The 12,155-nt window shown below is 52.8% G+C and overlaps 6 protein-coding genes across 6 annotated transcripts; 2 read left to right on the top strand and 4 right to left on the bottom strand.

The window, feature by feature from the left end:
- Positions 1 to 95: 95 nt before the first annotated feature.
- M409DRAFT_58513 (uncharacterized protein) lies at positions 96 to 801 on the bottom strand (the record flags this gene model as incomplete). The annotated part of the gene is made up of 2 exons (XM_033813933.1): positions 96 to 594; positions 662 to 801. 2 exons carry the CDS (start codon positions 799 to 801, stop codon positions 96 to 98), a joined length of 639 nt encoding a protein of 212 aa, XP_033662946.1.
- Positions 802 to 1,299: 498 nt separating this feature from the next.
- On the top strand, positions 1,300 to 3,504 carry M409DRAFT_69292 (uncharacterized protein; the record flags this gene model as incomplete). The annotated part of the gene is made up of 3 exons (XM_033818223.1): positions 1,300 to 1,528; positions 1,586 to 2,967; positions 3,019 to 3,504. The coding sequence occupies 3 exons, from the start codon at positions 1,300 to 1,302 to the stop codon at positions 3,502 to 3,504; spliced, it is 2,097 nt and encodes a 698-aa protein (XP_033662945.1).
- A 2,209-nt stretch (positions 3,505 to 5,713) lies between these two features.
- Positions 5,714 to 7,308, bottom strand: M409DRAFT_27434 (uncharacterized protein; the record flags this gene model as incomplete). The annotated part of the gene is made up of 2 exons (XM_033808568.1): positions 5,714 to 6,934; positions 7,006 to 7,308. The coding sequence occupies 2 exons, from the start codon at positions 7,306 to 7,308 to the stop codon at positions 5,714 to 5,716; spliced, it is 1,524 nt and encodes a 507-aa protein (XP_033662944.1).
- A 626-nt stretch (positions 7,309 to 7,934) lies between these two features.
- M409DRAFT_69290 (uncharacterized protein) lies at positions 7,935 to 8,859 on the top strand (the record flags this gene model as incomplete). The annotated part of the gene is made up of 2 exons (XM_033818222.1): positions 7,935 to 8,749; positions 8,802 to 8,859. 2 exons carry the CDS (start codon positions 7,935 to 7,937, stop codon positions 8,857 to 8,859), a joined length of 873 nt encoding a protein of 290 aa, XP_033662943.1.
- Positions 8,860 to 8,877: 18 nt separating this feature from the next.
- On the bottom strand, positions 8,878 to 9,636 carry M409DRAFT_69289 (uncharacterized protein; the record flags this gene model as incomplete). The annotated part of the gene is made up of 1 exon (XM_033818221.1): positions 8,878 to 9,636. The coding sequence occupies one exon, from the start codon at positions 9,634 to 9,636 to the stop codon at positions 8,878 to 8,880; it is 759 nt and encodes a 252-aa protein (XP_033662942.1).
- A 436-nt stretch (positions 9,637 to 10,072) lies between these two features.
- M409DRAFT_58509 (uncharacterized protein) lies at positions 10,073 to 11,633 on the bottom strand (the record flags this gene model as incomplete). The annotated part of the gene is made up of 5 exons (XM_033813932.1): positions 10,073 to 10,244; positions 10,293 to 10,927; positions 10,978 to 11,210; positions 11,275 to 11,408; positions 11,506 to 11,633. 5 exons carry the CDS (start codon positions 11,631 to 11,633, stop codon positions 10,073 to 10,075), a joined length of 1,302 nt encoding a protein of 433 aa, XP_033662941.1.
- Between the last annotated feature and the right edge of the window lie 522 nt (positions 11,634 to 12,155).

Raw genomic sequence — 12,155 nt, 5'->3', positions numbered from 1 at the left:
GTTTCTTTTAGCGATGGCGTTGAAACTCCGCGGACGGCATGATGAAGTCTTGACGAATCGAAATGGCAACCGATCCTTTCCCACTTCAGTTCCTCTTATCTCCTCCCCATCCCCACCCCCTTCCCATCCCCCGGACTCGCAACATTCGACCGTCCACTCCCCGCCGAGGCCGTCCTCACCGGCCCACCAGGCCTCTCGCCCCCAGCACCACCAACAGACTCCCTCCTCCCCTCCCTCAACCTCCTCAAAGCCCTTTCGTAATACTCCCTTGTCGGCCGTGCGTGCTGTTCGTAAAGCTCAATCTGATCCAGTGTTTCCTTTGCGATGGCTATTTCGGGCGGTGGGGTGGCTTGGCGGAGTGAAGGTGATGGTTGGGGGAGGGGATTGGTTGTGGAGGTTGAGAGGTCGCCTGTGCCCGGGGTGTAGGGGGTTGAGAGGGTTTGGTAGAGGTGGTCGAGGGATTGTTGGTTCGAGGGGATGGAGGGGTGTTGTGGTTCTTGTGTGGGCGATTTTGTGGAGGGTTGGAGGTCTTCTTGTTCTCGCTGTTCTTCCAGAGCCATATGCTTCGCCTTCGCTTGGGCGATGAGCCGGTTACTGCGTTGGATATCGAGTCAGTCTTTTGGAGTTTTAAGGTGGATGAGTAGAGAAACGCATGGCTTACCGAACTGTGTTGTGATGTGCTTCTAGATTCGATAGGATCGTTCGGAGGCGTTCTTCTTTTGTTTGAGGTTTCGATGCGTCTTTGAGGGACTTGGGGAGAGGGAGGGAGATGTATGGTTGGAGGGATTTTTTGGAGGCCATTCTTGACTATGGCGTGTAGAGCTCTGGGTACTAATCATTGATTCATGAGGTTCGTGTGAATTGGCGTCGTCTGGTCTTGTGAGTCGTACATCTGACCTACTGTATCCTCGTGAAATCGGCGTGAAGTCGTACAGGTCAGCCGCGACTTCTGTCACATCAACAGCTCGTACGAAAACGATCCTCTCTCAGCGATTTAGCTGGATTCCAATCCCACTTAATGCACCTCTTTCGGACAGCATCTCACGTGCATCACCTTGATGGATCTATTGGTCGATATATATGCCATTGAACGCCTCTTCATCATGAAAGGAGGGAGAAAGTGATCCAGCGTGGAGCTCGCCAGGAACAACAATGACGACGCAAAACCAAGTGCCCGCCGTTGCAGCCGAGCCACGTTGTTGCTGCTGCAGATAAAAGACCCAAGATGGCCGCCGCGCCATGGCCGGGCCCCGCCAAGCCGTTGCTTCTGCTGTGCTTCTCGTCTTGTTCGTCGCTGCCATGGCTTTCGCGTGTCTTGTCCGAGTTATGGCTGTCGCGCCGCTGCTGGTGCAGTTTGGCGATGCGCAGTCAGGCTATGGGAGTGTGCCATTCAAGGCTACCGTGCCTGGCGCTACGTCTTTCGTTGCGCCCTCCGGGTTTCCCACTGCTGCGTTTCCGTCATATTACCCAGTTCCGAGTGGACAGGAGCCGCAGCCTGCTCTGGTTGACCCGGTGCTGAACTTTACGTGTAAGGCTGGGCAATGAGATGAGGGTTGATGAGGGAGACGAGCTGATTCTGGTGAAGTCCCGCACAACTTGACGAACCCGGACACGATTCCAGACCATGATCCGGATCCTGTCTACTTCCCCAAGCCAGTTGCGAATCTCACGAGACGTCAGCAAGAATGGGTCATTTCTGATGTTGTCAATCGCGTCAAGGAGATCATTCACAGCCCATATCTGCCAACCAATTGCTCGAAATGCATTGCAGCGCTTTCCGTGGCAAAGCCTGCAGCTCAATTCGCTCCCACGCTCGTACCAGCTGCGATGGTGAGCCTCTGCAATGAGACCAAGTTGCATTCGGCCAGTACCTGTGAGCAAGACTTTGCGGTCGATACTTTCGGCACTATCTGGACTCAGATTCTGGCTTTGGCAGACGTTTCCGGTCTGGATGGCCAGTACATCTGCAACTCGATCTCCTCTACGTTCTGTCCGGCGCCTACGACCTCGCCACTGAACACCACAGGTCTCTTCCCGAAACCGAAGCCGAAGAATCCCAAGGTTCACAAGCCGAGTGGAAAGCATGTGAAAGTGCTGCACATGAGTGATTTCCACGTCGATCCTCGCTACAAGGTCGGCTCTGAGGGTAACTGCACATCTGGCCTGTGCTGTCGTAGCAATGTCGAGAACTCGAATCTTCCTAATGGCTCAATCAGCTATCCAGCTCCTGCTTTTGGATACTTCGAATGTGATACACCGTATGATCTTGGTTTGGCTGCCCTCCAAGCCGTGGGTCCACTGACTGGCACGTCGAAAGAGAACCCCTTGGCATGGACAGTCTATACTGGCGATCTGGTTTCTCATGACCCGCAGACTGAACTTAGCCGGGCTTATACCGAGTACGCTGAGGTGTCCATCTACAATTATATGTTCAAGAAGTACCTGACTGGACCTGTTTTCCCGGTTCTGGGAAACCACGACACGAATCCAGAGGCCATCGATTCTCCACATTCTCTTCCAGGCCCACTTGGACAGCAGCAGAGCTGGAACTATGACCATGTGTCTGCGCTCTGGAGACACGAAGGATGGCTTGACGAAGCAGCAGAGAAGCAGGCGAGAACCCACTACGGCGCTTACAGCATCAAGAATCACTACGGCCTACGCATGATCACGTTCAACAGCGATTTCTGGTACCGCTCCAACTTCCTGAACTTCATCAACACCACCAATCCGGACAACAGCGGCGTGTTCAAGTTTGTGATCGATGAATTGCAGGCTGCTGAAGATGCCGGCGAGCGTGTCTGGCTGTTCGCCCATGTTCTTTCTGGACGAGATGGAAGCAACCCGATCCCAAACCCTACGAACCTGTTCTATCAGATCATCGATCGATATTCGCCGCATGTCATCGCGAATGTGTTCTTTGGGCACACGCATGAGGATCAGATGATGATCTATTACGCTAACAACGTCAGTATTGACGAGATCAATCGTGAGGAATAAATGCTGACTTCGCCACAGGGAACAAACCAATCCCTCAACACAGCGCTGACCCCTGGCTGGATCGGCCCATCAGTGACACCTCTCACCAACCTGAACTCTGGTTTCCGCATGTACGAGGTCGACACTGGCACTTTTGACATCTACGAAGCCTACACCTGGTACGCCGACGTCAACTCCTTCTCCAACCTAACCACCCACGGCCCAGTCTTCGAATTCGAGTACTCCACTCGCGACACTTACGGTCCAGCAGCCGGCTGGCCTCAGGATGCGCCTTTGAATGCGACGTTCTGGCATGCTGTCACCGAGGCGATGGAGAAGGACCACAGCCTTGTTTCCAAATTCACGCAGTTGCAGGGGAAGAGTAGCGTGAAGAGCCCGAACTGTACCAATAGTGCTTGTGCCGAAGCGCAGATCTGTTATATTCGATCTGGGAGTGTGGCGCTGGGAAAGAAGTGTCCGCAAGGGTATGGCAGTGTGCAGAGTGCGTTTACTCCATCGAGTTGAGGGGGAGAAGGATGGTTTTTCAGAGGATAGATATATGTATATAGTATGAAAGAACATTACCAGAGACGCAAGCCATCGTAAGGTACGTCAGAACAAGTACGAGAAGACTTCTGAGCTCCGAGAGCTCCCTCTCGGCAAGAAATCACCTGCAAGTCCTTTCAGCCCTACACCTGCTAACGAGCTTAGGAGAAGGCCTAGAGCCCACCGTCACAAGCTTCAGATATTTGGCGGGCAGCTGTCCCGCTGTTCTGACACACCTTTTCAAAGAAAGACGAACACTTCCCACGATCCTCACAGAAAACTACCATGCCCCAACCTCAGCTCAGATGGACTCCACGACCCAGCAAAACAAAGACCAAAACCGCGGAGCAATAGCCCGCCACCTCGAATCCATCGTCCGCAACTGCACCACCTCCATCAACAACCGCACCTTCGAAAACACCCCCTCCCTCCCCTCCTGGGACTCCATCTCGCCCTCCTTCGAAGTCACCCACGACACGGGCTCCCGCCCCTCCACACACACCAAAGCGGACCTCCTCGCGGGCTTCAAGACCGTCACCGCGGGCTTCCCGGACTACCGCCTCGAGATCTTCAGCTGCACGACCGAGGTCGACTGGGGGAATGGCGTGGGCACGGTGTTTGTGAATGCGCAGGAGAGTGGCGGGCCTGGCGTTCCTGGGCGGGTTTTGGCGAGGAAGCATGTGGCTGTTTTTGAGTTTCGGCGGGATGGGGAGGGGCGGTGGATGGGGGTTAGGGAGGCGACGATTTTTGGGTTGGGGGTTGATGGGGAGGGGTTGAATGGGGGGTTGGGGATGGGGGGTTGAGGTTGTGGGGATAGGGGTGGTGGAGCGATTTTGTCTGTCTGGTTCGATTAACAGGGTTGCGGGACTGGTGAGTCTGAGTTGCGGTCGGGATGTCTCCAGATTATGCACCTTTGTACGGTGTGGATGACGGCAAGCAGGTCTTTGAGAAAAGAGAAGAGGCCAAGATCATCAACGACGGACCATTGTGCTGGACTGGAATCATTATCAGATACCCTCGCACGAAAGTACGCTCCTGGCACGACATCAGATAAAAAGGATCTGACCACGTCCACACCATTACCACCACCAAACCAAGCAAGTCCCCTCAACAAATCAATCAAACCACCAACTGCGGACAACTCGCATAAGCCGCATACACTGTTGCATTAAAATACTCGCAAACAGCCGTGACATTCCCCTGGAACCACCCGAGCTGCTCATCGCTACAAGTCGCATTGACGCCCCCGGGCGTCAACATACACGGCACCATGACCTACAGCCAACACCATCAGCATCCACACACCGACACAACCACCACCAGGAGATCGAAATGCGTAAATCGTCTATTTTCTGCGTCCGTTGGCAGTGGCAGTAGAAATCATCTTTCTTGCAGCCGTCGGATAGGAGGGCGTAGTTCTCGCAGTTGAGGGCGCAGGCTTCGTTGGTTTGCTCCCATTTGTCTAGCGTCATGCATTTGTACTTTTGGGATTGAGTGCGGGTGAAGAGGGCGGTTGCCGTTAGGGGGAGGGTGAGGAGGGTGATGGAGAACTTCATTTTTGGGTTTGGTTGAAGGAGTGTACGTAGTTGGCGAAAAGACGCAGGATCGAAGTCAACAACGAAGAAAGAGATCAGAAGATGACAATGTCTCTTCCAGTCGAGGCGCGAACGCCTTCTATAAACCCATCTCCCTACTCCAAGATCGTCAGTAACTCGGTACCTGACGACTCGCGTGACATATCTAAAAACTGCCACACTTGCCAGATCCGCTCATCTTGCAGCCGCCATGGTCGAAGTCTGAAGTGAAGCGTCATCTCCGTGGTCTGCAAGCGTGATGTTTCGTGACTCTAGACTTTGTGGTCGTGTGTGTAGAAGGTTTGCGTTGTCTGGAAAGGGGTTGTGGCGGACGTTGTGACCATGGGGTAGCGTGGGCGATCTTCATCGGGTTGACTCGTCGTGATGGCGCTTTATTAGAGGGACAATAATAATGACTTATGTCCTTCGTGAGCTTGCGGCGGACTCTTGTTGGTGGTTGTTAGAGTATTTGCTCACGCCAAGTGCGTTTGCTATCCAAGAGCTTTTGGTGACGAGGCTGTGCAGTTCGCGACCTCAGAAAAGTTCAACTTTGACGAGCTTTCCAAACCGTAGTCACCGTTCCTCTCTTTGGCAGTACTTCAAATGACACTCATTCATCGTCCATAAGCCTCCTTTGGGTACTCTTCCCACTCCTGCTTGAACTTATAGCTGCTCCGCCCACACCACAAAGGACCAGGCCGTCTGACACCCTCAAACTCCACCGGATCGGGGAAGAGATTGCGGAAGACACCACGAACCTGCGTATTGCCGGTACTCGTTCCCCAGAACATGATCTCGCCAAAGCAACCCTTCCCAAATCGCAGACTTCCGCTCTTCTCGTAGTCTTTCGCCCGCCAGCCGAACGGCAGATTGTGGTTGGTGGCGATATCGTCGATCTTGATGATGCCAGTCTTCCATGCCAGCTCGAAACCGCCCCAGATCAGGCCGGCCTCGTTGTCGACGCAGATGAACATACGAAGTTTATCTGCGTCTTCGGGTGATTGAGCTTCGAGGTAGGGGCAGGAGATGTTGTAGACGCCGGTTATGTTGAGTTGGGATTGGGTGATGTCGGGGCGGGTGTCCATGTCGTCGTCGTTGGACGGCTCGTCTTTGACCGAGGGCTGGCGCTGGGTGCCTGGCTCGTTCTTCACAGAAGATTGGGCTCTGAACCCGAGCATAGGCGCCGACTTCCTGGCCGTCTGTCTTTCTCGTCCATCCATGCAGCCTTCGTCTTCGTCCTCATCGTAGTCATTGTCGCTGGGTTCCTCCCACGCGTCTCTGAATCCGAGTGCAGGTGCGGACTTTCTGGCCGTCTGCTTCGTTCGTGCTTTCGGCGTCTCACGCGAGATAATAGCTCCACTGAATGAGCCTGATCTCTGGAAGACGTTGTCGGGGTGATCTCTTGGGTTGTTTGCAAGTTCTGCGGTTGCTTTCTTCTTTGGTGCTGGGGGCTTGGCGTTCTTGGGAGTCGATGAGGTTTGCTCGGCTTTGCTCTTCTTTGGCGCGACCCTGGGTTCCTTGGCCGCTGTTGCTTTTGAAGCAGTCGCCTTTGGTGTGTTCGCCTTTGCGGCGGTCGTCTTTGCACTGATCGCCTTTGGAGTAGTCGCCTTTGGAGTGGGAGCCTGTGAAATGGTTTCCTTTGATGTAGTTTTCTTCGTAGACTTTGCCTTCGACTCATCTGAGCGATCGATGCTGATTGCTATGCCATCGACAGTAACAGAAATTTTTGTCTTCTTAGAGCTTTGAGCTGATGATTCTTCCTCGTCTCGGCTGCGCTTGGTGCCTTTGCTCGAATCACCCTTCTTGGCTTTGCGAACGGCGGCAGCGTACTCTTTCTACATCGCGACATCAATATTAGCGGTCTGATATAGTCTCTTTACTTTTAAAATACAAGACTCGACCTTACCTTCATCCGTCCCTCCATATCCCCCAAATGCGGAGGCTGCGACTTGAGCTTGCCTTGATTGAGAGCCTGCTGCAGTCGCACTTTGGCAGTGTTCTTGTCTTTCGACCGCTGCAGTCCATAGTGGATGAGCTGTGCTTCATACCAGTGGCCTACCTGATCCTTCACGTCTTTGCCATTCAGGAGGCGCTTGACCTCGGATTCTGGCGCTCGAGCGTGTCGCTTCAAATCTCCGCCGCAGTCGACGAGCAGGATATCCCTGTAGAGGAACTTCCCTCGGATGATCGGAGGCACTGAAGCATCCATCTTGGGGACTTGACTGTTGTCGAGATGGAAGGTGGGAAATTCGAGGGGCGTCTAAAAGTAGGTGGCTGGCAAGTAGCCGATTTTGGACTTAGCCAAAAGTCTTGGGCCAGGTCTGGAGGACTGGGCGAACGAACAACCCAGGAAGTGGATTGAAAAGACCAGAAGTGTTGTGTAGTGAACGGCGGTTTGACTGGTTCAAGGAGAACGAGTATAGCCCTTGCTTCCAAGCTATGCGAGATTGTTCTACATTCACTCACCAGGATCGTGCCATGACTTTTGCGGGGGCCTGGACGTTGATAAAGCCTAATTTCTGCTCCCAGTTCCCTCCTTCTCCCCTTCTCGAACTCCAAAGAACAACGACACCAGAGGAACAGAACAGTAACACATCTTGGAAAGGAAGAATCGGTGTTCCAAAGGTCGACAGTCGCCCTGCATAGCATGCGACATTCGCAATCAGCCAATCGGCGTAATTCTGCCAGGCAGAAGGAATGGCAAGGGTCACCTTCAAATGCCGGCAATGGAAGCAGGGAATTTATCCGGCGTTAGCCTGTGTTGAGTGAGTGGTATAAAAGTTGTCCTTTGACTATTCTACATTCCATCAGCAAGATACCATTCTGCGCGAGAAAATGTCGGCCCTCAGCGCGCTCACGGCGGCATCGCTCTTCAACATTAAGGGCTGGGTCACGGTTGTCACTGGAGGCGGTACTGGCCTCGGCCTTATGACAGCACGAGCACTTGCAGCGAATGGAGCCAAGGTCTACGTTACAGGCAGACGACTCGAGAAGCTCAAGGATGCAGAGTTGAGCGACTCTGCGAGCGGCGGATCTATAATCGGAATTCAGATGGACTGCACGGACAAGCGGAGCATCCGGGAAGGCGTCAAACTCATCTCGCAAAAGGAGAAATGGGTCAATCTACTCGTCAATAACGCTGGCGTGACAAGCGTGAACTACGGCCCTGATGGCGCTCCGAAGGGCAGTGTCAAGGACATCAGCGAGACGATGTTGAACAGTCAGGATTTCGATGACTGGACCTCGATCTACAAGATTAATGTCGCCAGCTACTATTTCACATCGGCTGCATTCCTGCCTTTACTGGTCGCTGCGAGAGAGCAAGGCTATACTGAGGCTGGATCTATCCTGAACATCTCTTCGATATCCGGCATCACCAAGGAGAGTCAGAACGGCCAATTCTCCTACAATGCATCGAAAGCCGCCACGATCTCATTGACAGAACAACTAGCCGTGGACTTCAAGAGACCGGATCTTGAAATTCGTGTTAACACGCTGGCACCAGGCTACTTCCCCTCGGAGATGACGCCCGTGAATGAGCATCTCGGGAAAGAGAAGCAGTACTTCAGAGAGAAGTGGGGCGTGCCTTTTGGGCGGGCTGGAACTCCCAAAGATTATGCACAAGCGCTGCTGAATTTTGCAACTAATGGGTATGCATTGCTTGAACATTCTGGAATTCCCGATACTGACACTTGGCTACAGATATGTCACAGGGTCGACTCTCGTCATCGACGGTGGATGGCTCTTGGCCCATGCATAAAGACTTTTGGCGTTCAAGCTACCAAGGCAGTATCTCATCTTCAGTCACCAACCACCCGTGCACCTTCTCCTTCGAGTCAGTCGCCGCTCTGATCAACGCTTTTGCCCCCTCTCGAGGATCCTTGATCCCTCTGTGTCCGTTGAAATCGGTGGCACAATACCCTGGATCAGACGCCGAAACCACAAAGCCTTCCTCATCCAGCAGCTTCGCATAGCTGAGCATAACCATGTTCAATGCGGTCTTGGTGCTTCGATAGATGACAAAATTCTTAGCGCTGTATTGACCTTCAGATTCCCGAGCGATTTTGAGCGATGAGAGGCCAGAGGAGGTGAAGGCTATCCGTTTGCCCTTGGGATCTTTGGACTTTCGCAGAAGAGGCAGAAAGGCTTCTGCGGTGATTGCGGTGCCGAAGACGTTCGTGTCGTATTGCTGCTGATACAATGTTCGCAGGGAGGGACTGTCTGAGTCTTCTTTCTGTTTGGCGACAATGCCAGCGTTCGCCATGAGTATGTCGAGATACCCATACTTTTCCTGGACTGTCTTTGCGGCAGCGTAGATCGATTCGTCTGAGGTGATGTCGATTTTGATGGGCTCAATATTCTTGGTGTCGACTGAAACAGATGTGTCCTTCGCGAGGGACTCGATTGCTTTTTGGGCTTTGTCCAGATTTCTACTTCCCATCAGGATGTGGTATCTTCCTGTTGCTGCCATTTGCTGGCACGCAAAATAACCTAGGCCATTGTTGCCGCCGGTGATGAGGACGAGAGTTTTCGACATGCTGAAAGAGAGGGGTGAGGTGTCTGCAAGATGACCTGTTCGTTCAAGAACGGATTATCAGCTCTTTCAAGACCATTGGCCTTCTTATACAACAGCGGCCGCGGAGATACTATGGCCTTTGCACTCCATTACAGGCCATGGCCAGAGCATCGTCACTATAACGATATAAGGCCGATTCAATCTCCGTCTAACAGCGACACAGCGGCAGTACAACATCGATAGCGAGCGAGAGACCGATGCTGACTTAGCTGTAGCGTCGCATCCAACCCAATAGGCGACCGCGATATGACAGTGTCTTCTGAAGGATCAGCAAATTCACCCGATATCCGAATCCGAGACAGCGATCTACCGCATTAGGAAGTACCACGAGCAATTGTACATTACATTCGCTTACACGATTCATCGCAACATATTGGTTAGTCATATATCATGTGCCTCAAGCACTCTTCTCGCGCAAGAGTTGATCGTAGTTCAGGACTGCTCTACCCAAGACGAGAGCACTCTCAGCACAATCCTCCTTGCTGGTCCACTCTTTTGGGTTGTGACTGACACCATCCTTCGCCCTCGCAAAGACCATCGCGGTCGGACACAGGCGAGTTGTCATGGAACTAAAATGATCAGTATAGACCATCACCGACGATATGAGCAAGCCCTACCTATCATGCACCGTCCACGTATCAGCTCCGATGCCACGATCTCCACAAGCCCTGCGAACGCAATCCACAGCTTCCGGCCAGAACTTGCCTGCCGGGAAATCGATGACGTTTTCAACTGAGTAACCCAAGCCTGACTGCTTGGCTTCAGCTTCTGCACGAGCGAGGATCTCCTGGCCCATGGCTGCTAGTCTTTCGTTCGACACATTTGCGACGCAAAAGACCACTTTCGTCCAGGACTGGATGTTGCATGCACCGATCGGTCCGGATTGGATATTTGTCACAGTCGTGATGCCGCCGTGGGCGAGAGCAAGGTGTTGCAAGTCGAGCATGACATTTGAGGCGCCGATGAGGCTGTCACGCCTTCCGCGCATATCGTATGTGTTGGCGTGGCCATCGACGCCGGTGAATGTCATCTCATAATAGTCGATGCCTTGCCAACCCTCTACCCAGCCGACTGACTTACCCGCCTCTTCGAGCCTTCTCTGTTGCTCGACATGGATTTCGAAGTGAGCGGAGATAGGCCACTCTTGAAAGGTGTTTGGGCCGTCGCCAACATATCCAATGGATTCGAGGGCGGCTCCCGTCGTCTCTCCGCTGCCGTCGTTGGCTTTGCTCTGGAAGGCTGCAGAGACGTCCTGTAAGTTGGTGAGCAACAGCTTACAAAGCTTCACCGCAATTTACTCACCTTCTCGCCAGCATAGACAACTGACGACCCAAGTGGGGGAAAGAACCGAGCTCCCTCTTCATTGGTCCAATTAATCAATGCAATGGGGGCATACGTTTTGATGCCATGCTCTTTCATACTCTTGAAGGCCTCTAGCGCACCGATAACTCCCAAAGGCCCGTCAAACTTGCCGCCAGTGGCGACTGAATCGAGGTAGGAGCCCATTGCAATTGGAGGGAGGCCGCTGTTTTCGCCTACCCGAAAGGAGTAATGGAGTCAGCAAGAAGCATTCGATGATACTCCAAGATTGTCACCTACCGTCGAAGGTAGCAAACTGCGAGCCAGTTTTATTGACGGTGTACGTCTTTGCACCAAGAGACTGAACTTGGTCCTTGAACCAATCCCGGCCATCTTGTCCCAAGTGGTGCCACTGAGTCTCGACAGACCGCCGGCTTCAGTCGTCGCGTTAGGCTCAGACCATTTGGCAGTTGAATGAAGGTCATCCCTGGCTTTGTTAGGCATTGACTGAAGGCGCGGAGTAAAACATACCAAAGCCGGTCCGCGTTGACCTTGAGCTTTTGTGCAGCGGGTGCATTGACGACCTTTGCGTAGGAACGTTTAGGTGCTACCGATAGCTTGATGTTGTGGCTAGCATGACGGAATATCTGAGGAGACATGTTGAAATGCATCTTGTGAGCCTGGAGAGTTTTGAATGGGAGTGAAAGCCGAAGAGCATCCAGAATCAGGGCAAGTCCGTGGCATTCATAGTTTTATATCTCTATCATCCCATCGTCTCCATGAGTGGCCGACGGGCCATTGGGAAGGCCCTTATCTTGACTCTCAAAGAAACATTGGACGTTCCTTGCTCGAACATGGATCTCTCGACCACTCAAGCTCTCAATGTACTAATTCCTCTCTTCTGACCTTCTCAACAAATCGGCACATCGTTACTTGTAAGAAAGGCAGATAAGGGAATTTATCGTCCATCCCATTTTCTTGTATTTGGCATGTTTGGCATACAGGCGGTGTTTGTAAGAAGGTCAGGGGGTTTCCGCAGTCAGAGGGTGAAGTGAATGATCCCCACGGAACTTGATCGGCCCGAGGCACAGCTTCAACTTCACGTCTCCACCTGCGTGTCAGCGAACCTCGCTCCAAAGTAGTATGTAACACGCAGTAACATAATTCTCACGCGCCGCATC

Source organism: Zasmidium cellare, assembly GCF_010093935.1.
Source record: "Zasmidium cellare ATCC 36951 unplaced genomic scaffold M409scaffold_37, whole genome shotgun sequence".
Lineage (NCBI taxonomy): Eukaryota > Fungi > Ascomycota > Dothideomycetes > Mycosphaerellales > Mycosphaerellaceae > Zasmidium > Zasmidium cellare.
Note: the sequence above shows the minus strand (reverse complement) of the source record. Positions and strands in the feature narration are given on the sequence as shown.